At 43.4% G+C, this 26,327-nt stretch overlaps 1 protein-coding gene and 1 long non-coding RNA gene across 4 annotated transcripts; one reads left to right on the plus strand and one right to left on the minus strand.

Annotated features, from left to right (window-relative positions):
• Positions 1–4,323: 4,323 nt before the first annotated feature.
• Positions 4,324–24,196, plus strand: POF1B (POF1B actin binding protein). 3 transcript variants are annotated; one of them, XM_065643049.1, is made up of 16 exons: positions 4,324–4,816; positions 10,574–10,612; positions 11,070–11,171; positions 11,842–12,042; positions 13,480–13,610; positions 14,644–14,671; positions 15,657–15,731; positions 17,724–17,816; positions 18,342–18,455; positions 18,615–18,767; positions 18,877–18,987; positions 19,678–19,806; positions 20,092–20,165; positions 20,526–20,640; positions 22,298–22,333; positions 22,677–24,196. In XM_065643049.1, exons 1-15 carry the CDS (start codon positions 4,409–4,411, stop codon positions 22,301–22,303), a joined length of 1,779 nt encoding a protein of 592 aa, XP_065499121.1. In that variant the 5' UTR covers positions 4,324–4,408; the 3' UTR covers positions 22,304–22,333; positions 22,677–24,196. The 3 variants fall into 3 exon arrangements, with proteins under 3 accessions (XP_065499121.1, XP_065499120.1, XP_065499122.1); XM_065643048.1 differs by having other exon boundaries at positions 22,298–24,196; XM_065643050.1 differs by having other exon boundaries at positions 18,618–18,767; positions 22,298–24,196.
• Positions 22,402–25,268, minus strand: LOC135993304 (uncharacterized). The gene is made up of 4 exons (XR_010606856.1): positions 25,151–25,268; positions 24,170–24,233; positions 23,622–23,771; positions 22,402–22,625 (listed from the first exon to the last, which is right to left on the minus strand). It is a non-coding gene; the product is annotated as an uncharacterized LOC135993304 (long non-coding RNA).
• Positions 25,269–26,327: the final 1,059 nt, after the last annotated feature.

Raw genomic sequence — 26,327 nt, forward strand, 5'->3', positions numbered from 1 at the left:
TAAGTCACTCCAAGGGAGATGAACTACAGAAAAAAACCCCTACATTTCGTGAGAGAAAGAGATATAGTTATAACCCCTCACTGTTTAAATATATTTAGCTAAATATTATGGTATAAAAGAGAGGATATGTAGGTCACAACGTGGAGATAAGGCACAGGTATTGCAGTTTGCTTGTTCAGATACTGGAGCAGTGTGGCCGCAGCAGCATGGAGCAGGTTGAATTGTCCCTGTCCCAGTTGCTGTGACCGGATTGCCTCAGCTATTTAGATGTTTTGCTCTATCTATGTGTAGCTATGGCATACACTGACCAAATAACTGTCTATTAATTACATCTGTTACTTTAAATTCCTGTAATCCTTCACACTTGGCCATACGAAAATTTTGTAGCAGTTGAATAATGTTGAGATAATAATCCATCTGAAAGGAAGTGTATTTTAAATAATCGCTTACTCTTGATAGGTTACTGGGTGGAAAAATAGTCTATTCTAGATTTTATTTACAAACATTAAGAACTTATTCTGTTGCTTGTAGTAGTTCTATGCAGCTTTAAATGTTTACACAAATTCTAAACAGTTTTCTGTGTTATTTGATTAATGACTTCAGATTTTCTTTAAAGACAGACCAGCTGTTTCTATGACACATTTTCAGCACAAGTAAAAGCAAAGATAAATAAACACCCAAATCCCTGTGTTGCCTTCCCTAAAATCCAAGGTACCAACATTTATTTTAAAGTGTGTCACAACCCCAGCTCCTTTATCTCCTTTAATAACGAGAATTGTTCCTCAGGCAACCTGTCCAGGAGAGGTAAATGCAAATTGTTGCTTTGGAATCAAACTCATTTCCTGCTCTTTGGTCATAATGAATCTAATATCTTGCCTTGGCGTGAAACTTGAAAGTACCGAGCTCCACAGATCAGCTGTTCCGTGCCATGCTCCACATGACTGCAGGCCCTCGATCAGGTTTCTTACGGCGTCACTGAACTAGAAATTAGAACTGACAGCACAGTATAGATACCACTGACAGGTGCTCACAGGACTTGTGCAGTATCATGGAGAGGAAAGTTTAGCATCATCTTTTGCTATTTATTTTGCACTAGGCCGCATTGTTGGATAAAATTCTGTATTTGGTATATGATGTTATATTCATAAGTTATTTTTTGTGGTCATATTTAGTAAACGATGACTGGTAGTGTTTCATTAAAATGAGGTATTCACTCTTTAGCATGCTGAACAAGGTCTTTAATGGACAGGAGAAAAGCTGCTCAACATGGTGGTTTTTTTGTTTGATCACCAATCTCATGCATAGTACTAATTATCTGAAACAAAGTAAATTGACTGTTAAATAACCTCAACAATTCAAACAGGAAAATGGTTAGAACAAAAGAGTAACTTCTGCTTAAGGGTAAGTACAGTATTGCATTATTAAATTTCATATAATGAAATACAACCTTCTGAGCTTTTGAGTTGTTGAAAGTACTGACAGCCATCAGAAAACCAGTGTTCTTATAGAACAAAGTAATTTTGTTCTGTTTTGCCCTTCTATGTACTGTTGTTGTCATATAATACAAAGATTATTTTTCCCTTCTGCTAGTATATAGTAGGAGTGTATTTGCATGTTCCTTGGCAATTTTAGATTATAAATCAGCCTAGCTATTAATCATTAGATGCAATTTTAAAATCTAGATTTCTGCGTATACTCCAAGGAGTTTGGTTTCTTTTTGAAGTGCATACACTTAAATAAGAGAGTTTCCCGTCAAACTTGCAACAGTGGCTTTATGGTCTGATCATTAGTTAATGCCAGCACAGCAAACAAGAGTTTTAAAAACATACCCTAAGCTTTTGCTGTCTTGTCTGAAAGCACGTGGCTTCGTCTTTATGGGAAAGTAAGGGCGCTGAGCTTTTGCTGGTTAAACATGAGCAGAGCTCTGCAGCCAGGTTGTCCAGCCGCGAGGAACGAGGACAGAGGCGGCATCTGGCTGGGGTTCCTCTCTCTGCCAGGGGTTGTCCCACCATGCTGGGGTTCCTCTCTCTGCCGGGGGTTGTCCCACCATCCGCGCAGCCCCAGCCAGGGAGCCCAGGGTGAAGAGGTTAATTAGGAAAAAGGTGGCTGCCCTGGGCTGCCTGGCTCAGGCTCTGCAGGCAGGCACCTTCCGCCAAACCTCGAGTGCATTATGGCTTTTCCTTCAAAGGGAAGATCAGACAACCGAAGCCTCAGCTTCCCAGCTGGTTCTGACTTCCCCTTCCAGCTCTCAAGCTTCCTTTCAGCCGAAAGCAGATTTTTATCTCTGCCTCATCAAGCTGCTTATGGGGTGTAGCTGCCTGCCAGTTTGCCAGCTTCTTAACCCTCTCTTCCTCCACCCTTTCAGATGGTTTCCCAACCTCATATGACAAATAATTTCAAGAATTTAAGTGTAGACACCAGAAGAGAACTTTTTTTTTTTTAGTTGTTTCCCAAATGAGTATTTTCATCTCCTGTTTTATATCAAAATACAGTTTTATTCCTCCTAGCCACAGCTGTCACAGCAAGAAATCATACTGAACAGGTAACACCCTGTAAGATACAGAATGCAGTATCACTCTTGGGTTTAGGTGTATAGAAAACTTTGGTCACATTAAAATTCAATTGCTTTGTTTGAGGCTCTTTTCATTAACTGGTACAGATCACCGTGCATATATTACTTACTGTTCTACAAAGGTTTCCGGAAGTTATTTTGTGTTTTCATTATAATAGGATGACTTAGGGTTTGCTTTCTGCTGACTCTTGTAAGAAATTTCCAGGACACTCTTTATTAAACAGGGCAGTACAGGCACGCTGCTGAGATTCCTGAGCTGGCTCACCAAGAGTGTTCTGCACATTTTACATTACAGCACTTTTTTCCCCACAAGGAGTATTGCTGTAGTTTCTGTAGTTTCCTACTGACGCATAAAACAATTTTTCTGTAAAACAGAGACTGGGCTGTTGTAACCATATTTTGTTGCTTTCCAAGAAATGGTATTTTTAAGTTGTTTTGTGAGAAGCCAACAGTAGCTTTTTCAAGCTGGTGAACCAAGAATGAGGTTTTAAGAGAACATAGGTTTTCATTGCATATAGCTCCTTTGAAACCAGTGGGATAAAACTTGCCTCAAATGGCTTTTTTATATACATTCAGATGTAAACTAGAAGTCTGTTTGGGTTTAATGCCTGAAGGAAAAGTGGAAATTTTCATATTGGATGGATGTATCTCCAGGTGTCACAGTACCTTAAAATACTGAATTGTTGCAGGACCTCATCCCGAAATTCCCTGCTTCCCAGCCACCTGTTGAGCAGATTTTGTGAGAACTTTTAAATTTCTGAGACAGAGCTTTCAGTGAATGGCCAGTGTAACGCCATGTACACAGTGGTATTGCTCCATTATGTCAAAGGTGTTTTGCTATAACATGGTACTATAGAAACTATTTTTTGTTTTGTGTGACCTGAACTTGTGTGACCTGAATTTGTTTCCGTGTAGGGGAAACAAACCGACAAAATTAAGAATCTAAGGTTTATTATTAAGGATTATATTATAAAGGATAATATTTATTACACAAGATTCTGCAATTATGTTATTGCTACATTACCTTGCTGAACATAATTCTCAGTTACGGCTTGCCAGATGTAGGCAAAGGAACCCAAACCAAAATATGCTGCATTGAGAAATAACTGGAATTCTCATTCTTCTCTATGGAGTGAGATTTTGGATAAGTAACTAATTCCATCCTTTCTGGAGAAGCGCGGTGTTGTAGTCTACGTCGCTGCCTAAGGCTCTAGCGGGTTGCCCTGCCTCTGCGATGCAGCTGGCGCATTTGGCGACGTGCTCGTTGTCCCAACACCTGCTGCTCCAGCAGCGTTCGCTGCGCGCGGGGAAGGCGATGGCTCCTGCGACTGCACAGTTCAGAACTTCCCGATAAAGTATTTGAGTCATTTGACTGAGTGGCTGATAGCCGTGTGTGTACGCTCCCCCTGCACATTGTAAATGGGTTAATAACAAAGGGCTTTATTAAACAGCATTATGCTTTGTTTTTCCTCTACTTTTTCCATTAGCGAGGTTTCATTACGGTGCTGTATCACAAGGCGGTATCTGCTGTGTGGAAAATCCCCTCGCCGGGCAGGAGAAGGGCGAGAGGGAGGTGAATCTGCTGCTAAACCCGCCCGGGGCCCCGGCCCCGGGGTCCGCGGTCCCGCCGGCGGGGCGGAGGCGGCCCCGGGTACCCCGGCTCCCCTGGCCGGCTGCCCGCCGAGGGGGCGGCGGCCGCGGGGCCCTGCCAGCCGCAGGTGTGTCCTGCCCAAGGCGCGGCCCTCTCGCAGGTACTAATCGCCGCCCTGCCCCGACTGCCTCCTGCATTCGCCGCGCCGCTCCCCCGGGAGCCAGCGGTCCCCGAGCGCGGCCGGGATGTACGGGGCCCAGCAGCAGCTGCAGCCCCCCGCGCCGCCCCCGCACCTCTCGCAGCAGCACCAGCACCAGCAGCAGCACCACTACTACCGGCGCCAGCAGCACTACAGCACGCTCCCCGCCCGCCGGCCCGCGTCCTGCCCGGAGCCGCCGCCCCGGCCCCTGCCGTGCCGGGAGCCGCCGCCGTGCCGGGAGCCGCCGCCCTGCCCGGAGCCGCCGCGGCCCCTGCCCTGCTTCGAGCCCCAGCAGCAGCAGCAGCAGGAGAGCGGCGTGGCGTACGACCGGGTGCGCACCTACGGCCCCGGCTGCCGGCGGGTCAGCTCGTCCTGCTCCTCCCGGGCGGCCTCGCCAATGGAGTGCTCGCACGGCTACCAGCAGATCCTCTCCGGCTGCGACCCGCTGCAACAGGTACGGCGAGCGCCGCCGGGTCTCCGGGCCCGCTCAGCCCCCAGCCCTCCCTCCCGGGGCGCCGCTCCCCTGCCCGCCGCGGTGCCGCGTTCCCGCCCGGGCTGAGGCGGCGTCGAAGCCAAAGGCCGCCCCAGGTGCAAAAGCAGCGCCGGGCCGTGAGCCAGACGCCCTTGTGCCGCCGGGCACGGCGCGGAGGCTGCGGGGGCCCGGAGGCCCTGCCCAGCCGAGAGGAGGCGCGGGACGGGGTGCCCGCCGCGGGGACGGGCCGCCGGGCCCGGCCGAGCCCTTCTCAAGCCGCCCCGCCTGTGCGCGGGGGTTTTCCTTTGGAAAAGTCCTTCCACCTCAGACCGAGCCGAGGGACCCGTCCCCGCGCCTGGCGGCCGTTAAAAACACTCGGCGCTTCCACAGAGCACCGTCTGGGGCAAAACGCGGCTGTAGGCGTCGCGTTTCGGTGGAGCAGGCCCCGCAGGGCCGGCCTGGGCCCCGCTGCCCCGAGGGGCCCGGCCCGGGCGCTCCCTGCGGGCCCCCGCCGCCCGTCTTTGGAGCACAGCCGAGCCGTTCCTTTGGCGAAGTGTGATCCCCAACCCCGTAATTAATTTAGTGGTTCAGCGGCAGATGGGTTCGGAGCCGCGCCGACCGCCAGGATCTCAGCTCCGAGACGGGCAGCTGATGGAAGCACTCGTGGCTCGACGAAGGAGCCAAAGCTTCGTACCTCAGTAACCCGTTTCAGTCTAGAACTATTAAAATACATTTCCCTTTAAATTTATCCTTTTCGTTTTGGATAGATCAGTAGATCCCATATTTGTTCATAGAATCATAGAAGGGTTTGGGTTGAAGGGCCCTCCAAAGCTCCCCCAGTGCCCCCCTGCCATGAGCAGGGACATCTGCACCAGCTCCGGTTGCTCAGAGCCCCGTCCAGCCTGGCCTGGGATGTCCCAGGGATGGGGCACCCACCACCTCTCTGGCCAACCCGGGCCGGTTTCTCACCACCCTCAGTGTCAAAAATTCCTTCCTCATGTCTTGTCAGAATTTACCCTCCTTTAGTTTTGTTCCTGTTTGGCAAGTCCAATTTGCATTTTTTTTAAAACGTGAACTCCCAAACACCTCATTCTGTTGCAGTATTTTCACCCATTTTGTCAGTGGAACTGTAAAAATGCAGCCAGAGCAGGAGCTTGGTGCTGCCGCTCCCACAGATGGGATGTGCACAAAAACTCTTTTCTGCTTATTTGCTGCTATTCATGTAAATATAATATAAAGGCGCGTATGCTTAATAGTTCTGTTTAAATCGGTGGTGCTAATAACGTGTGTGACTAGGCAGGTAGGGAAGTAATAGAGTTTATTTAGCTTTGCTTTAAAAGTCGTCACAATGTAGTTTAGCAGGTTTGCTGCTGTGCATGTGTGTTAAGGAAATGGCTTGAAGGAATTTATGGAATTTATGGAATTTTAACATATGCGATTGATATCTTAGCTAAACCTTAAAACTTGAAACCAATGACTCAAGAACAGCTTTGACTATAAAACAGAAAAGGAGAACAGAGCTGATTCTCACAACTTCTTATTTCTCTTCAGACTGTTGTTAATTTCAAGTAGGACTCAATATGAGAACGCTTATTTGTTTCAAGTTGAGCTTTTATTTAAATTTCTTTCCTGTGGTATTAAAATAATGAACTATGGAAGAGACTAGGAATTAAGACCAATGTGAAATCTGCTCTTTCAGTACCATATTTGCAGAGTTGAAGGGCTGCCTTCCTCTGCAGGGCGGCTTCCGTAGATGCTGGACACTGAGCCGCTTCTCTGCGGGTGTAGTGTGGGGTGGATGCGACAGACACGTTCCCGCTGTGTCAAAGCTGTTGGTCCCTCTGTTGCAAGATGTGGGGCAGGAGTGTAAACACTGGTCTCTCACCTCCCAGATAAGCGATCTGCTCAACGAGGCTGGGTGATAGTCTGAATTGCGTTCAATTAATTAAATATTCATTAGAATAAGTACTGCAGTCCCAGGCTGCCTCTACTTGGATAAGTATGCAATTTGATTAGAGCCTCAAATGCTGTCTCTGCTCTACGAAGTATGTTTGCTTTTCAATGTGTGTTTTAGTCACCGAATCCATTAAGTCGCGCTGATGAAAAATAATTTCTTGCTGTAGTGTTTTGCGGCATTAGACTTTAAAGACAAAAAAGGGCGTAGTTCAAACCCGGGTTTGTGTGGGTTGCAGTTTTAAGGGCGGAGAGGGAAGGTCCTTAATAATGATTATTAGGAAGTTATTAAAGAAGAAAACAGTAAGAGGGAAGTCAGCGGGGAGCGCACAGAAGGTGCAGCCTTGGTGCTGACTGGGGTTGCCAGGCAGAGGTGCTGGGGAGGATGTAGGAACCTTCCAGAAAATCGAGTCGGTTGCCCTTTGAGCAGATCAGGTCCAGCTGCATAAACCAAGGGATGCAGCGATACGCGGCTCGCACAGATCTTCTGACTTCACACTAGAATTTTCAGTTAATGGCAGCCTGGTGCTGCAGTTCAAGCTTCTTACTGTTGATAAGAAAAAGGGCTGTCTTTGAGCAATATTTAATTTGCTTTTGTAGATTAATGATAAAGTCTGCAGCACTGTTGATACACTTTTATTGTTTGGTTGATGTGTTCTGTTGTGTTTGTGTACATCTTTAATAAGTTGGAGGGAAAGTCTGAAACTGGCACGTGCATATAGCACAAATAGTTGTGCTTTTTGTCATCCAGGATTCAATTCTCTTTACTTTTTCAATCTAACTTTGTTGATGTAAAAGCCAAATGCTACTCCCAGCCATGGCAAGCTTCATCTGGAGCAAATCAAGGCAAATTTGCTCTCATTTGCTTAATCTAAATGAGGAATTTTGTTTAGAATAAATTCCCTTCCACTATGGCTTACCTGTGTGGACTCTTTCACCGTGGTCATGAAAAAATAATATAGGAGATGGCAGACACCAGACGTCTGTTGTTGGTGCGGAGGGCAAAACCCTGGAAGCCTCTGTAGGAGTTGTCGATCGTGTGAGATCTTTTCATGGCTGGGCTGGGTCCTGTGAAGTGCTGAGGGCTCTCGCCTCCCATCGTGAAAATGGTATAATATTAACCAGCTTGTGAGGTTTGTCTGTATGGTTTGAAACAGCCTCAAACAGCGCTGCCGTTTCCTTATTTCAGCTGCCAAATGTAACTCCTCCATTCTGATTAGATGACTGGGTTGCTTGTAATTAACAAGACAATAGGTTATGGATAAAGGAATTTGACACAGATTAAATTCTTGCCTTAGTTGCTGTTTTTTCTCTAGCTAAGGGAAATTGTTGAAGTAAGAGTGTACTGATTGTTTTTGCATAAAGTTTGCATGTGATAACTGGATACATCTATGAAATGCTTATTTTAAAATTTAAAAATCCTACTTAAAAATCTTAAAGACTAGCAAGAATCATTATGGAAGTGTTGGCGTGTACCTTTTGAAATTACCCTTAGAAACATAGACCTAGAACAACTAGTCAGGTCGTTACAAATCCCAAACCCGGTTGTGCCACTGAAATCCACAGCAGCGCTGGGCTCCCCCTGTCAAATGCTGCATCTCCGAAGCCTCGCAGGAGATGATGGCCCGAGCTCTGCTCCTTCAGAGCGATGCAAAATGGAAGAGCCAGAGGTGACCGTCCCCCGCGGGAGCAGCTCCGGGGGTGGCACCTCCTGGTGCGGACGGGGGAGCGGGGAAGGCGCGGGGGCACTTGGGGCTGGCACCAGCTCTCGGGGCTCCTCGGTTCCCTCCTGGCCAGTGCGGGTCCAGCCTGCTCGGCTGGTGCCGGAGGAAGGGCAGGCAAATCCCCGTTTGTGATGGAGCGAAGGAAATGTACCTGCATCAAAGTTCTTTGGAAATGAAAGAGGCCTGGTGTCTTAAAAATAAGCATAATTTTATCCAAGCAAACCAGTCTTAGGTTGTGTATAATATTCCACTCATAATTAGGCTGTCCTTTTGAATATTATAAAAGTGTATTTCAGCTCAAAATACTCTAGTCGTCTTAGTTCTGAATGTATTCCTCTGAAAACACATTGGTAACTAGATAAAATAATTTTACATGTTACCCTCTCTAAACTAGACAGGGCAAGTTGCATATTCCACAGCTCTGTGGCAGCACAATTTACTTCAGGCAGGTTTGTCCAACGTATCAGTAAACTGAAAAGGTGTCTTTTAATTTCATGCACAACGCTCACCTTGTTTTCATGTGCCGTACAGTGCTATCAGCTCTGAATAAAAACAATTTCTGCTCTCCCCTGGCACCCGTGTTGTTGTAGCACCGGGTGCTCCAGTGCGGACAGAGCCACTGGTGCGCCACGTTCACTTTTGAAGTACTTTCGTTCAAATTCTGCAGGTGTCAGAGAGATGTCGGGGTTGGGCTGTACGTTTAGACCTCCACGTTGTCTCTCTTCAGTGTTATGTCCCGACTCAGAGAGTTGTGTTGGCGTCGGTGGGTTCCCTTCCTTTACGACCTTCCTCAAGTACGCGGCTGTGGCAGCAGGAGTGAGCAGCTTTCTAAGTTTCCTGCAGCAGTTACGATTTTGAGACTTCTCAATTACCGTGATTGCTGCTAAAACAGTTTTCCTTTCTACTTTGATTTCCCTCTCCTGGTGCTGTTATGATTCACTTTCTGGAGATTTGGAAAACTGCTTCAGGCTTCCTAAACTTGCACAACAAACAGTTCTGAGCTGGAAACCTGACCTACTTCAGCGCTGCTCGTACCTGGCTCAGAATGTCTCCGAGGCTGAGCTGCAGCAATATAGCTTCCCAAGCACTGCCCACGGGTTAAGGGAAGAAATGACTTGCTATGAAAATTGGAAGTTTGTACGGCGAGGAAGGATAAATAGTATGCTGTAAACTAACAAATTGTCCAGTCCTTAGATTAGATGCAGTGGGAATTTTGCTTACTTGGGTGAAGAACTTGACATGGAGACTTGAGGCAATGAGTGCAATTTGTTTTAATTGGTGTTGGTCCACAGGATGGAAGATGGTGTCCCCAGTTGCTTCTAGACAGTGCTGGGGGAAAAAAGGGTAAGAATCTATTTGAAAATGAACAAAACTGCCATTTACGGATTTCTGTAATTTAAAAAGGCGTATTTCATTTTTCATTCAAGAATGAGCAAATGTTCCATGTGGCCATCTTGTTTCATAGGTGTCAATTAGGGAGTTTTGCGACATTGTTTTAAAACAATTGCCACTGCTCGGTGTGCTGGGTAGCGACCTGCCGGGTTTGTTGGCAGTTCCTCTGCCCCTTTCATTTCCGTGTTTAAGCAAAACACAAATTTTCTTCTTGTGGTGAAACAAAGTGTTTTAGATGTGCATCCATTTACAGCAGCTGACCTGAATACCTAAGACCGTAAGTAGAAGACAGTGTCTGTGGAACAGGGACTTGAGGTCTTCGAGGGTGTACTCCAGGATGTCAGCTTTGATTTGCATCCTGTTCTCTAGGCACCCACAGAAAATAAGGACTAATTCCCACAGACCTGCATTGAGGTGACTGAGAAAAAACAAACTCTTAGTACTGGTACTAACAGATGGCGTCCTGTCACACTGTGCGGGGGTTATTTATTTTCTTTGGGGTGGAAAGACCCTGTCTTAAAATCACTGCTGGGTGATTGCAGCCAGTGATCTCCGTGTGGTTGTACCTGATGGCCACATTTAGATTAATTTGGGAATCTGTGAGCTTGAGTTCTCAGCATAAAAGCTTTTAAAGTGCAACAATCACTGAAACTTATTTTCTTCCCCGCAGGGCACTATTCGAAGGATTATTATCGAGAATCCTGATCAGGTAGGAAAACTGTTTAGTGCTGAAGTTCTGCTTGTGTAACTTTTCCTCCCTTAATTCTCGTGATTCAGCGAAGTGCTCAGCTGTCTCCGTCAGGGGTGCTGAATGGTTTGAAGTCCCATGGCCCGTACTTGTGATGGGAAGAGATGGAATTATTAGGGATTGAAAATTCTACAGAACGGCCAGTCAGGCTTCCCACCTCTGAGCAGGGAAGTCTGTTAATGTGCTTCAATAGCATTGCTAGTGGAGATTAACTTCTGTTTCTGCTGTGTTTATTTCAAATGTTGTCTAGATGGAAGCACAGTCGCTTTGTTTCCAAATGGACACACCTTAAAGAACTATCTCGAAGTTTGTGTCTTCAAATTACAAACTCCCTTATCATTTTTTAGTCAAGATTACACTAATTCTGAATTTGCTGCTTGACAGCATTTATGAATGTTTTTATTAAAATGTTTTACAGGAGCCGTTATCCCCATTTCTTAGAGGGGGGAATTTCTTTCCTGGAAATAATGTCATCTATGAAAAGACAATAAGAAAATACGAGCTTTTAAATCCCCAGCAAGTAAGTTTGTTGTTTATGTTACATATTGCAAAAGAAAATGGAAATGGTAGCAGCAAAGTCATGCTCCTGGGTTGTTTTGACTGGAACATAAGCTAGCTTGTAGTTTATTGTTTTGGTGGGCGGCTTTGTAAACAGCGCATTTCGTGATTATAAAACAAGATACTTGTCCCTTATATATTGTACACTTTGAACCTGAAATTGCTGAAAAGGTTTATAGGGGAAATATCTCAAGCCATTTCCTGTACTGATTTTTTTCTAACAGAAATAACAAAAACTCAGTTCAACTGGAGCTCTTTTTTATCTCGAAAATACTTAAACGAAACAGGATATGCATGTTTTTAAAAGTTAGATCACGGAGGTCCCAGTTGCCCAAGTATGTTAAGAGTAACAATATAATTAAATGTACAACTCAGGAAAGTTGAATTGTCTGTTCTTTTCATTTGCAGCTACTAAAATTTGAGGAGTTGGTGAATTACAACCTTGAAGTGTGAAAGTGTGAGGCAAACTCATGTTCAATTAGGAAAAAAAGCAATTCTTATTAGGATTATTAAAATATTTGAATCTGTCATCAGTCTTTCCATGCAAAACCCCATTTCATTCATTTATGTGTTCATCTTAAGCTTCCATCTCATTAGTGCAGCAGCTGAAGAAGGTTCATTGTTGTTTCCAGGAGAAGCAGTACCAGTTTTCCCAGCAGTGCCAGGCTCCCCCGGACCAGTGCCACCCTGCCCAGCCCTGCCAGCAGCCCCCAGTCACGCACCAGTGCCAGCACACACAGACCAGCAGCCCCTGTGAAATATTTCCAGTTTCTGTGAGCGATGACTGCGGAGGAAACACAGTGAGGAGGGTCACGGTTCAAGCCTGCGAACCGGTAAGAACCATTTGCTGCTTGTTCTACTATTCACAATGTATTTTTGTGTTGTATGCAGAGTACAAAACTTTACAGACACATAAAACTGCCAGTCCCCAATCTCAGGAGTTTTTGTTCAAACCCGTAGTAGGGTCACTAAGCACTATACACCTGTTGTACACAAGTCGCCGTCCCTGGAGGTGTTTAAAAGACATGGAGATGAGGTTCTTAGGGACAAGGTTTAGTGGGGGACTTGGCACTGTGAGGTTAATGGTTGGACTTGATGATCTTAAAGGTCTTTTCCAATCAAAAAGATTCTGCGTAGTGAGTGAACAGCAGAGTTTGTGGGTCTGTTGCAGGTAACTTCTTTGTGTGCTGTGATTGCGGACACTGTCTAGAACTGTCCAGGACTCAGCTGCATGCAATTAAGAAAGAAAAAAAAGGCTGTTTTAGGTGTTGTATCCTGTTTCTTGTTGGCATAGACCTGACTGATCATAATTCTGTTGTCATTTAAATGTGTCAAGTCTTGCTGGTTTGGCTTTTTTTTTTTTTTTTTCTTTATCTGGGAGTGTTACCCACTGAGTCAGGTTGCATCTGTCAGTCTTTTTACAACAAAGATTGAGTAATGTCAGGCCTATGCCTCTAGTTTTGGAGAAAAGATACATTACTTTATAAACTTGACATCAATTCAGGATTGCTTTCTATCTAAACTGGTCAAGGAGGATTTCAAATATATTTCAATTTGATGTAGAAGTATTTGACATAGATTCACTGGAAGCACAAAATTGGCTTCCTTCACCCTTCATTCTATACCAGGTTGTAAGCTCTGGAGTTTCTGAGGGCTGTAGGAGGTTTGCTATACGTGTGCACTATTATTTCAGGTGGGGGAGGGAGTGTAGCCGTCCTTCCTGTGCATCTATTTGATCTATAGGTGGTGAGACAAATGTACTTGGTGACCTCAGTGTTAGACCTATGCGGAATCTTTTATAGCCAGATGCTCCCGTAAACCAAGTTAAGTGCACTCAGCCGGGGTTCCTGTTTAGATTTTTTTATTGTTCACACACAGAAACATTTGAACTGTGGCAACACAAATACCGTTTTTGCATTGGGGAATCCTGTACCCGCCTGGTTTTATCTGGGTGCTGCCCCCAGGCAAGCATGTACATTAATGAGATTTCCTAATTCTCAGTACTTCACGTATTAGTGTAATGTTGATGACATTGCTGTACAAGATATTACTTTGCGTATTTCTTGTTGTTGTAAAGGAAGTCATTTATTTCTGTAGTATTCACTGCAAACCAGAAGACATGGAAGATGTAATACCAAGGAAAACAAGTGTTAACAAACTGCAAATTAGTAAGAGCAAACAATCAAATCTGTCATCCTTGTAGCGTTTTCATGTTCAGCTTTCATTCTGAAGGGAACTCAGTTGTGATCTTCTTGTGTATTTTCTGCCAGGTGAATTGCTCTCAGGAAAATCATGACCAGCTGGACTGCCGCTACTTCGGTGAGCTCCTTGCTGAGCTGAACCGCAAGACCAACGACCTGTACAGTTGTTTACTACAGCACGTGGAAAAGATAGGAGGAAGGTACTGGCATCATCTCCGTTCTGCCATTTTGGTGTTCCAGAAATCTCAGCACTGCACAGCGGGGGGACAGGATTGTTTGCAAGTTGGTTTGGTTTTTTTGTTTTCCCTGACAACTAGAATTGACTGGGTATTTTACACAATCTAATTCACAGAGTAACTGAGGACATAAAAATTCTGTAAGCCAAGCCAAGTAAATGTAGTGAATTTGATGCTTTTTCAAATTTAGATGAATATGCAATAGGAATTACTTATTCCATGCCTGTTTGCATATAGAGCAAATGAGTATATTTACGGTGTGCTCTGACGTATATTTAATGATACAAATCCATTATTACATTTTGAAGAAACAACCCAAACGTCTAACTTGCCATTTCCTTTGTTCTGTCATGGTGTTATATCACAGCTTAATAGACGGCTGGCATAAAGCTCAGTATCTACATGCAAATTAGCGCTAAGCATGTGTCTGCAGAGCCCTATGGACTGTCTTTGAAAAGAAATGCAGAATCGCAGCAGCTGGTAACCTTGAGTGCTCACCATGTTCTCCCCTTCCCTCACCATCACCTTCACTCTTCCCCCCAGTCTAGTCTGGTGCTTTCCAGGCTCACTGAAATCAGAAAATGGTCCCGTTGCAGGGGAGAAGTGGAATTTAAGCATCACAACCTGACACTGCTAAATAAACACTTCAGGCATGTCAATATGTTGCAACAGTTCTGGGTCAACCATTACCCAGGCAATTAACAATGTAGTTGGGGTAACCAAACATAATTGGGATAACTGCTCAGAGAAACCAAGATAGTTAGCCTGTGTTCACTGGACTGCTGTTGGGATTCCAGCCTCCTCAGATACTTCTGCACAGAGCCACATTTAACTCCTGTTGCCCAGCACCTTAAAAGGAAACAGCTCTAGATCCGATAAAGAACTTTCCTTGCTCCATATTTTAAAGTTAATCTTTATATAGTTGGGACTGTGGGCATGAACAGTTCTCAGTACACTTTCTGTTAATGGGTCCCTTGGATTTTTGTCTGTTTTACAGGAACCACGACATTGAATTTACATCTCAGGTAAGCATCAGGCACGCTCTGGGCAAGCAGTTCCTGACGTGTAGTGCTAGTAACAGTGGTGTGGATCTGCCAGCAAATTAAGGCAAGGCAGTTTTAATGAAGGATGCTGGTCTTCGTTAGTTAATGATTCCTGCTAGTTAATAATATTCAGAGCCTGAAACCTACTGCTAGGCATGTATTTGCAAATGCAGTAATATTGAAAGGAACCTTGCAGAGTTTGCATTATTCCAGTGTGAGAATCAAATTTTGAAAGCCTTCCTGTTGTGCCAGTAGTGGTTCCACTGTCACACAAACTTACAGAGCTACGTGGGCTTTCACTCTGCACGTTCTGCAAAGGATCTTTGACTCTTTTGCCAATGAAGCTGCTGTTCGGCAGCACGTGCTGCCCTACACCGCGAGAAGTGACGAACGTCGCCTCTCGCAGAACTAAGGAAGGCAGGTCGGCAGAACAGGGTTCCCGCCTCTGCAGAAAGCTCATGTTTGTGAATTGGGCCAGGACAGAGTCATCAGCACCTGTTATTTCTAAAGGTATTGTGTATATAGCAGAAATATTTGTCTAGCATTAGAGAAGCAATGCCACTGGCAGTATCTCCTGTGACACATTGGTGTCATCTTCATTGACAGTCTGTTCTTTGTTTAGAAGCACGAGATTTGCTTGTATCATAAACTGCTGGGAGTTCTGTTTTAGCATCAGCTGTTTTCTTGAGAGAGGATTGTTTCAAATACTGCTTTTAAAAATAAATGTTAAACTTGATGATTTGAATATATGTTTCATGTATCACTTCATCTGTGTTTTTATACGTCAAACATATATTAGACTTTGGAAATTTTCTGGATATACTTTGATCTATTTTCATTCTTATTTGCCTTGTGCTAGGCATGCTTTTCATAGTAGACCTGTGTAATTAATGAAGAAACCACATTATGATCTACCAGGCAAAATTCTTAATCAAGATGTCTCCCCTTTCCTCCTTTCTTTGCTTAGAATGAAGATATTGAAGATTTAATTCCTAAAGGACTGTCTGAGGCAACAAAGCAGCAGATTCGTTATCTCCTTCAGGTACACGAGTGGAGTACGGGGTGTGTGTTGAAGCCTATAGTAACTTGAAACAGCCTTACACATACCGCGGATTTAGTACATAACATACTTCACTCTGTATTCTCCTTATTCCATTTTTTTCTAGTGAAGGGTGAGGAATCATACAGGTGCCTCCAACTGATGTGTTGTGGCAGTCGGTTCCACAGGCAACTCGTGTATTTTAAACTGAGCTTTACTGGTGCTTGCAGTTTCACTGGAAACCACCTTGGCTTTAGACCAATTATAGGAGAACACAGATCTTTCATCTTTGTGTTGTATATTAATGGTTTTTTAAAAGCTAAAGGCAAATAGTAGGTGCTTTACTGCATGTCGAATTGGATGTCAGTTGCCAGCTACTAATGCTTGTAACTTAGGACAGTTGGACAGGACAGGGTGACCTTGCAAGTCCCTTCCAACCGGAATTATTCTTTTACAAGGGAGAGGGACACTGACACCAAAATATTTAGTGACCCCATGTTAGAACAGTGTCCCAGGCAGCTGGTTCAGCTCGCTCTGTGTGAAAGAGCCGAAACACATTTCCTGGTTTCTGAAAGTCTCCCTGGGTTTACATTCTCACACCTGTGCTTAAAAAAAATGCACCTGTCTTTTGGGGAGCCGGATTTTGTCAGCATCCATACCAAGTGTGCTCTGGGACTACAGAGCCCTCCAGCCTCTGGGACGGAGTTACCTGGGGTTGGTTTTTACGGAGGGGAGGATTCTGAGCTCACTGCCGCTGCTCCCGTACGGACTGTGCTGGGTGTGCACAGGGGCACAGGTCTGAGAGCGCCCAGGATTTCACTGCAAGTGGCACCTATGGAATTTAGCAACCTCTAGCACTAAGTAGTTGCTGAGTGGAGATTTATTTATATTTTTATAGTCTTATAGTCTAAATTCAACCACTTTTACTTAATCCTTTCTTTTAATCTACTCTTATGTTTTACAATAAAAGAAAACTGTAAGTCAAAACTGAAATTCTATTTTAATTAAGAAACAAATGAGTGAGTTACACTAGAAATGTCATTTTTGAAGTCTCAGTCACATAATAGCACCAATGGGGATAAAAGATATAACAAGGGCAAGTCACCATACCAATGGAGACCTTGACGGCTTTCTTCAATTTGAATGATCAACAAATTTCTATTTTAACAAGTAACTTTTAAGGGAAAGTTTCAGGGGAAGAGAAAGAGTCAGGAGGATTTAATTTTTGTCCAGATAGTAAAAAATACGTCTTTTGCATAGAATATTCAGCCCTTCCAGTTGAGTCAAAACTTGAGGAATTGTTCTTTCAAAATCTGTTTTTCTTCTTTCAAGTATTAGAAATGTATCGTAAAATGCAACAGTTGTGTTTTAATATGAATCAATACAGAGCTGTTAACATGCATTTAAAGAACAAAGAGATCAGCATTAGGCTGTTGTGCATTACTGCCTCTCCTTTTCATCCAGTTGAATCCTTTAATCTTTGGGATCTTTTAAAGGGAGGAGTTAGTTGTATGGCCTTTTTTTTATTATTATTTTTTTAAAAATTTAATTAGATTATCTTGCCCATGGGCGGAAAGCATCATTTGCCAGATCTCAGAGATGATGATTCATTCCTCTCTGGCTTCTCAGGTAGGGGAGTTAATTTTTTTAAATCTGCCTAAGTCACAAAGCTCTGAAACTCAAAAAATGATTGTGCAATATTCACACATTCATTTTTCCCTTTATTGGTGTACAAATGCAGTTCTTTACTCTCTCGTTTTTTCCATTTAAAAATATGATCCTGTGTTCCAAAGCAGTAATACACAAACTATGCCATTTGCAGAACCAAGTGCATGAAAATGTATTTCTTTGTAGAAACTGTGGGCACTTCAAAGCCAGACATGCAGCAGTTCTGAGAGCGAAGTTATTCTTGGCTGTAGAGCAGTTACCTGTCCAACCCATTGTCAAGCATGTTGTAAACAAAGCACGCTAATTAATCATTTTTTTTTCTCCTAGATGAGGGTGACATCGGATAAATCTTTGAGACTTGTGCTTTCCACTTTCAAAAATCTACGTGAAGAGCTCGGCCACTTGCAGGATGACCTGGGGGTAAGTCAGGCTGTTCATTCCTGTGGCATCATCGTTAGGAGGAAATGGAAATTGTGAGCTCTGGGCTTTAGTTCTGCGATGGCAGTGGCTGGTTTGTGAATGACTTGCAGCGCTCACACAGTGGATGAGGTTACGTTTCTTTCTAGCACTGGTTTTCCTGTGTTCAATTTGTTGAAGCCTAAAAACCCAAATGCTTTCAAAGGGAGGAAAGACTGCTGAGTGGAATTAGACTCAAAGCTGAACTGGTCCACACGGTGCATCCGTATCGACACAGGTGTCGATGTGCGGAACTGGAAGAGCAGCGTCAGGATCCCAGCGTCACCACACAACACAGAGTCACAGATACCACTGTGATGGGCAACTGTGTGCTGTGTAGTTTAAAAAACACCGTTTCAAGAAAAGGGAGTATTTTCTCAGTTCTGAAACATCACTTACTAATTTTACTGAGTGTGTTGCACTTTGATTGTGGGAAAAGTTTGTACTGAAAAGTTGCTGCTATTGACCATAAACACTTTTGTCTTGCAGAAGTTAGAAACTGACAATGTCTTACTTAAGAAGGATTTGGCTTTTAAAGATTCTCAAGTAAAAGAATATGAAACCATGTTGGCTTCTCTGAGAGAGAATAATCGTCAGCAGCAGGTAAATCTAAACCCATATTTCCAGTGTAATCACAGTCAGCCCCAAACCAGCCAGTCCGCTGACTTGTGAGTGTTGTAACTGCTGCCCGGTGCACGCGTGTGATCCTGTGAGCTCTGCGGGACGACCCCGCGCTCACCGCGCATCCCTGCCCTCGCTCAGCAGGCGCTGCGGGACAGCACGGCGCGGTGCCGCTCGCTGGAGGAGCAGCTGCTCTCCCTGCGGCTCAGCGAGGGCGAGAAGGATTGTCAGCTCAAGGAGCTGGAGTACGGCAAGCGCGCCCTGGAGCAGGAGATCCAGAGCCTCCGGCTGCAGGTAACGGGCTCGCCTGTTCTGTTCTTCACAGATACAGACATGTTAATGCATGAAAAATAACGATGAAAACACTCTTTTTAAAATAAAAAAACTACTGAATTTTCTGTAGGCCTGCTCTAGTCCAACGCTCCAGACCACCACAGATGAGCTCTCCAGCCGTTACGTAGAGATGATCAATAACTTGAGAGAGGACAAAGATCGTGAGATCCGCAGTCTCAGGGTAAGTTGTTTCACTCTGTGTGTGAGTTCCTCACCTTGTGTGACTGTGGGTGAATGGTTTCTTTTTTAATTAAGGAACAGGAAAGATCTACCATGTGTACTTTTTAGATATCTTGTGGTTCTGCAATTACTTTATACATAGACACTTAGAGGGCTCAGAAACCCTTAGGGTAGAACATAAAACTGTGATCGAAAAAACAAAACAAAGCAAAACTAAACAACCCCACAACCAAAGAAACAACAATTCCTTAGATATAGAAATTTGGGATTAATGAGATTAGCAGCCTTTCCTAAAGGGATGCGTTGTGTGTCCTGATAAAGTAAGAAACTAGCCAAAAGACATAAAACAGAAAACAAAAAAAAATCCCAGTGAAAACTGTATGTAGGAAACATCTCTCATTTAAATCATGGTAGTAGTATTGTCTCACCCTGGAAGCCAATTCAACTTGGTCAGTGTTGTATTAGCTTTATTCACCATTATAAAACCATTAAATTGATACTGGGTGGACTTCAGTCCAATTAGCACTTTCCAAATTTACTGTGCAGCTCAGCATTCTTATTTGAAAATAATTGGATCTCACTGGTAAAGATTGTAATGAAAAAAATAACATCTAGAGTCCTAGATACATAATGAAAGGGCACCTGCAAGGAGCACCAAACACCTGATTATTCCTTAAAATATGTTCTATAGTCTCAGTTATCCCAATTCCATCAAGATATATCAAGGAAAGAAGGAAGTAACAGTGACCTGCAAATAAGATTGCATGAACTGACATCGACGCTGGAGGAGAAAGATGCTGTTATCAAACAACAGCAAGAGGTAAAATAATACAACTTATTTCTCTGCTAAGAATTTTGATCTTTAAGCCTCCACTTACGGTGTTGGTGGAAGTTAACTTGGAAGCAACTTGTACTCTGCTGGTTCAGCAGTCGGGGTTAGGATTGTTTTTAACTGCACACTATTCCTCTGCCAGGCTTTGGGAAGGACAGGCTTGTTTGGACTGCTCTCTTAGAGGAATTTCTGCAAATATTTTGTTGTGATTTTAGTGAACTAATACTTCAGAAAATGCTGTTTCATTTGACTGTTTACTTTTGCTTCTCTCAGGAACTCTTCAGATTGAAGCATGAGAAATTATCAGGCAGTCCGTCCCCTGGTGTAACAACTATCATCACTAAGAAGTAATGTAGTTATTCACCTTTCTTAACAATACATCCTTTTGATTTTCCAGTGTAAAGCCTCTGTTAACCAAGTGCTTGCCTTCTGAAAATGGCTGAATGCTGCCTGTTAACTGACAGGGAAAAAGCCGAGCTAGGGTTTCCTGTCCGGGAAGGATTCAATACTAAGCACTTATTGTAAGAGCAGCTGGAAGGGCGGCCAGCACGGTAACGTGACATTTCAGTGACTGGATTAGCTTTTTAGTTACTAGTGAAAAGCTTTGGGGATTAATGAGTGGAAGGACCATGTGGCAAGATCAGAGTCAGGGATCTAGATATGGGTGGGCAGATTTCAGTTTACAGGTTTGCAACTCTTCAATACAGGTACAGAAATCAGTATCCTATTCTGGGTCTCCTGTCTGATGACTACAAGGCGACATCACCTGTCAATAAATCACAGACTATTGTAATTGAGAGGACTGGAGAAATATGGAAACAGGTAAGTTCTACCTAGAGATTGACTATTCAGTCTCTGAAATTCCTAAGTATTCAATTTAGCTTCAAAGAAAGTATTAGCCAAGATTGACAGCTGAGAGAAAGCCATAGTGTTAATTTAACTTGGCTGCAAAAAGCAAAGTGACCAATTAAAGTCACGGAACTGCATTCTCTAGTGCAAGAAGGCAGTAATTGTGGGGTGGAGTATAAAGAGTCTTTCCTTGTTTTCTCTGGCACATAATAACCTTCAACAAAATTAACAAAAGGTAACTCCAAACTATTATTAAAACATCACAAGCACCTTGTCCCTGAAGCCCACACTGAGCCAGGGCAGAGACTAATCCAGGAAACGCAGCAGCGTGGTGACTTTTTAAGGAGTGATCCCAAGTGAAATAGCAAATAAGACACGGGAGCTATTTATGTTACAGGGCACAAGGTCATGTTGCCAAGTCTGAATGACCAGGTAAAGGCTTGAGAAAGATCAGTGTGGCCAGTTCTTGTGTTCTGAACAAGGGACTGTGGGACGCTGGCTGCAGGCAGCTCGGCCGAGCAGCACCATAAACAAGTGTAGGAGAGCAGCTTTGTGGGAGGACACGGCCAAGAAAAAGACAACGATGTGAGCGGGCTGAGTAAAACAAAGGGTAAAACATCTGACATGTTCTAGAAGGATATGTTACCTGGAGTAGGATTAAGAAAAAAAAAAGGTAGAGGGCACTGGCAAATGGCAGAATTTTATTACTGATCTCTGAAACTCCTCCAATTGCACAGCAACCTGGTGAAATGTCCAGGAGTTAAACAGTAATGAAAAGAATTACAAAAATAAAGCCCAACCCCCTCCCTGCTTGAAAAGTTAGTCATACTTTATAAAAAATGGGAAGGATGAGTATACTCTGCATTGGAAGAGATCAGTATCATTACACCAATGAGAACTGTTTGTATTTTAGTTTCCCAAGCACTCTATCAATCACTGCTGCAATTTTCAGCTGAAACAAAATTACTTTGCTGCAAGATGAACTTGATAAATCCCGTGTGAGCAGTGCCAAGTTCACCGTTACTCCAGGCTTCACAGGCACTTGGTCTCTGCTCATGTCCTGCAGCCAGATCTGTCTATCTGCGCTCAGTACTGAACAGTAACACTGATGAGCAGCTGAGTGGTGCCAGGTTTACACTGAGAGTAGGTGGTACATTATGCAGGCTTTCAAGCACTGATTATTTGTTATGCTCAGGCCTTTAAGATACTCAAAGTACTTCAATGTTCTTTGTAATGTTGATCCCAGTTACATTAGAGAAAACTTTTAGGGCAGAATTCTGTAGTACCTGCTATGTAGGTATCTGATAACTTCCCATTCTCAGCTGTTTCCCCAAGTAGAGAACAGGCCCTTGTCCTCGGTTTTGCATTTCTTGGAGCCAGTGAATCGTGTCAGTTCTGACATTGCCCCCACCTGAACAAAACCGTTCAGAGGTTAATGCCATGGCTTGGACCTCACCAGCACAGACCTGCTGAGTGTTTGTGAGGGAGGAAAAGCTCACGGGCCCCTTGAAGTCAGGCTGTTAGAGAAGAAGTACATAATTAAATGAGGCATGCTTTATAGAGCACAAGTTTGCTTTATGAACAAATAGGTTTGTGCATTTTCTTCTAACAAGTTGCTTGTTTCTTTCAGGAATGAAAGAAACCCCTAAGCCAGAGCTGCTCAAAGGTGACTTCAAGTGCTTTACTTTCTGCTATTTTGCATCCGAAAAAGGTTTGGTCTGACTGTGAGAAAGGCTAGGGAATACACTAAGGACACGGAAGCATGAAGACATGGAAAACACGGTCTCATCCCCACCATAAAGAACTCAGTTACCTGTGTCTGTAACAGCTGTGTACAAATCTCCCCTGTACTTTTGCACCCTTACGTTTCCCTCAGGAGAGCGCTGTGCCTTGCTTTTGTGTGGACTTGCGTTTCTTGACATGACTGACTTCTGTTCTCCAGTCAGTCCTGATGCAATCTGAGAGACAAAAGGAATAAGCCTGAACCCTTTTCCTTTTTTTCCTATTAGCCTCCTGTTCTGTCCTGTCTCCTCACACTGAGAAGTGAGTGGGATACCAATGGAAGTCCCATCCACAGCGAGTGGCTGGGTTCAGCACAGATGGACTCTCAGATTGACAATTTATCTACTGCTGCCTGTTGAAGATGAAGCAAACCCAAGAAGCAACCTTCATGGGGAACTTTAAAAATACCTCACTGAAAAACACTGACCTTGCATCTGCCTGCGCAGGGGAACCTAAAATACAAAGGAAAATGTCTTAACTGACTCCAGCTACACAACAACTCAAACTTAGCTACTGAGTTGGCAAATACCAGAGTTATGTATTTCAGTGCAACGACAGAGCAAATGCTAATTCTAAAAATGTCATTGACCACAGAGCTGATGTATTTTCAGCTGAATCTTTAATTCCCCAAACCAGCCATAAATAGTTCCTCTGCCTTGCTTAAAAAGTTCAAGAACTTGGTATATTTTTATATAGAAAACCTTCGTATGAGAATAGCTCATAGGCTAAACTTCATTCTCAGACCAACATTCCATTTACAATTTTTGCTCCTTGCAGGACCACAGAAATTCTCTCAAAATGATTTGGTATGAATAATTAAGCAGTTGTCTAAGCAACACAGTGCGGAGAATCACAGGGGAAATGTTAAACTATGCAATCAAAAGGTGCTAGCTCTTAGCATGGGGTTCTTGCTTTGCTTTATTTCTTTGGACATATATTTCTATTCACAAATAATATATATATATATATATATATATATATCATAGACAACATTTAATGGTGAAAGCAGGCTGTAGGCTAGGTGTAACTATGAAATAAACCCAAGATAAACTTCGAGTCTTGTCTGTCTGTACTGGAAACATCCCTTGACTATGTGATAGGCTGGGGGCTTGTTTTAGGTGGTACAATATGGCCTTCTTTTAGACAACTTGTTAGTCTAAATGAGTATTTACCAGTAAATGAATAGTGTTGGGTCCATTGTGTTGCTCCTCACGCCAGTCCTGTGCTCAGTTAACGCTGGGATGGCAAAGGCGACCTCGTGTTCTTCGTACCTGAAGAGCTGGGGTGAAAGCCACTCCCCACGCTGCTGCAGCGTGTCCAGCCTGCGGGATCAGAGCCCGAGTAAGAGTTTGCACCATCAAACCACGATCACAAAGAGGTTTTACTTGGTTAAAAATTAAATATTCTCGTTTGAATGAGGAGTGCTTTGCCCCTCTGAAATCAGTAATTATTAGATTCTAAAATAATCTCATTTCTGTGTAGCAGTTAGATATAAGGTACATATGCACACAGAGTTAACATACTAATGTCACAAAAGAGTGTCAAAGTGTATTTTGTCCCAATACATAATTTCCATTATGCTGTCATCTAATGACTTTTCACTTTTGGTGACCTAAGTGATAAAAAAAGAAAGAACACATTCATTTAAAGCTATCGCACTGTTACCTGTGCAGAACTGTTACCCTGTTTGAAGGAGACACAAAATACTTGGCTGACTTACCCTGGGTTTGGCCACAATCTCAGTGGGTTGGACTGGTGGAAGGATCACAAACCGCTCCGACAGGCTGCGAACAGCGGGAATGCAAGTTACTTGAAGAGATAGGGAACACGAATACTTTAAAAAAAAAAGAAAGAAAAAAAGAGCAAAAAAAAAAAAGCCCAGTTTGCTCATTCCAGAAGCCAGGTGTCAATACCGTGCTGTGTGGCACAGATCAGCTTTGCTGAGGCTCGTTCCTGTATTTTTAGACTTCATAAGCTGTCAGTGCTACAGAGCTGTCGTAACAACACATTTTACCCACAGATAACACACAGCAATAGGTACTTGTCAAAAACCTGAACTAGGCAGAGATGAAGCATAATGGTCATTTGGGGCTGGGTTTGATTTCAAACTGGATTTATTTAAAAAGCAGATTTAGGATTTTTTTATTATAAAAGCACATCTTACTTGCTGTAGTCTCATCTATTGCCTCTGTTGAACTGAAACTGATTCAGCTAACATAATTGCTGGAGTTGGTTATAGTTTCTCATTTACTCATCTCTCTAAATCCTCATTATCACCCCAATTACAAACAGCATACTTTAGAGAATTTTTCACCTCAATTTCAGGTAGGTCCACTGTGACTTCTACATTTTTTTTTCAAGAACGAATCAGAAAAATCAAAGACAGCGTTTACTTCACATATTTACAACAATCTACTTACTGCCCTACTGTCTTTACCAATAGTTCTGTTAATGAAACCCTCACTGCCCCAGCAGATCTGACAGAGTGTGGAGGTTCTTGTTCTTAAGAGCAGGAGAAAATCATCCTCTGGTTTCTACTCCTGACTCTTCCACACAACTCAGTACGCCATATAGAACAGTTTCTCTGCCTCAGCTGTAAAATAAAAGCCCAATACAGCCCTGGTTCATAAGCTACCAACACCTCCAGCATTCCTTCGGAAGAGCCGCCAGAGCCTTTGAACGCCACATCAAGGCCCCTCACCTGTGCCTCGCGAGCGCTCCGCTGCAGCTCTTCTGCATTTTCTCTCTCAATTTCATAACCTTTAATTGTCGGCATTTGAAACCTGAAGAAAAAAAAAAATACAGATGGTGATCAAGACGTGAATAATTTTTAACTGCTCCTGGCTTTTAGGGAATTCTTAGTCTGTCTTTCAAAAATGCACTAAACAAATCCCATGTTTTAGATCCACCCTTCCACCTGTCTGTGAAACTCGCTGCTTGCTCAAGCACCCCCCAAGTGTTTGTACATCACGCCTGGCACGGCAGGAGCAGGCAGAGCAGGAACCCAAGGGTGCAGAGCAGCGCTGAGCTCCGGGCAGCGAGCGGCCTCCGCACAGCCCTGGGCTGAGCGCAACGCTCCAGAGCAGCAGCTCCAAATCTCACACCGCTGGCTCAAACACCAGCTCCCCAGAAGTTTAATTTCTGCCATTTCTAGCCCCCACATCCTGTTCTGTGCTCCATGGCAATGGGGCATCGAATCTTTCCACAAATTTTGCTGTAAAAAAAATGTGTGAAATACTCACGTACCCGATTATTCCATCTGTGAGGCAGGAAACTGAGCCTGCACAGATGTCACAGAGTCGGAAACCATCGTCTTCAGTCTGCTACGAGGAAACTCCTTCAGTCTATGTATTCAATATAAGGTTCAGGAATAAAGCATTAAAATTGTCAACAAAACACAACTTTAATCTATTAGATTTTTCTAATTCTACAGCCGCCTCCTCTAATTGCTGAGCATACAAAAACAGAAGTATAGATTGATGTCTGCATCGTTTCCGGTTTTTAGTACAAAATCTACAAGTTCACTGGCTAAAAGCCCACTGGAAATCCTTGACGAAAAGTTCATTTAATATTGCACTCAAAGTTTTTAATTATTACTGATGTCGTAATTCAAGTATTCAAAAAGAGAGGGAAACTAAGACAGCAATATTTTTAGTATTTCATTTTGCAGGCTGTTATTACACAGATAAAAAGACAAAACCTACCTGGCTTTTCCCAAAATATGTGAGAAGTTTTATGTTCTGTTTACTTAAAGGAAAAAATTTCAAAGAATGTTAGTACCGTATTTGATGATTATTTTAGAAATAAGCACAAATACATTACCTGTAACTAAATTTAAAGGGTTAGGCAAATAAAAACCCAATACTCTCACCCCAACA

The sequence above is a fragment of the Caloenas nicobarica genome, chromosome 12 (genome assembly GCF_036013445.1).
Source record: "Caloenas nicobarica isolate bCalNic1 chromosome 12, bCalNic1.hap1, whole genome shotgun sequence".
Taxonomy (NCBI): Eukaryota; Metazoa; Chordata; class Aves; order Columbiformes; family Columbidae; genus Caloenas; species Caloenas nicobarica.

Bases quoted from the DNA above. Each gene is read 5' to 3' on its own strand.
- POF1B (XM_065643048.1), top strand. From the start codon at position 4,409: ATGTACGGGGCCCAGCAGCAGCTGCAGCCCCCCGCGCCGCCCCCGCAC. The intron at 4,817-10,573 runs GTACGGCGAGCG...TCTTCCCCGCAG, and splicing joins GCTGCGACCCGCTGCAACAG to GGCACTATTCGAAGGATTAT. The intron at 15,732-17,723 runs GTACACGAGTGG...TTTTTCTCCTAG, and splicing joins AGATTCGTTATCTCCTTCAG to ATGAGGGTGACATCGGATAA.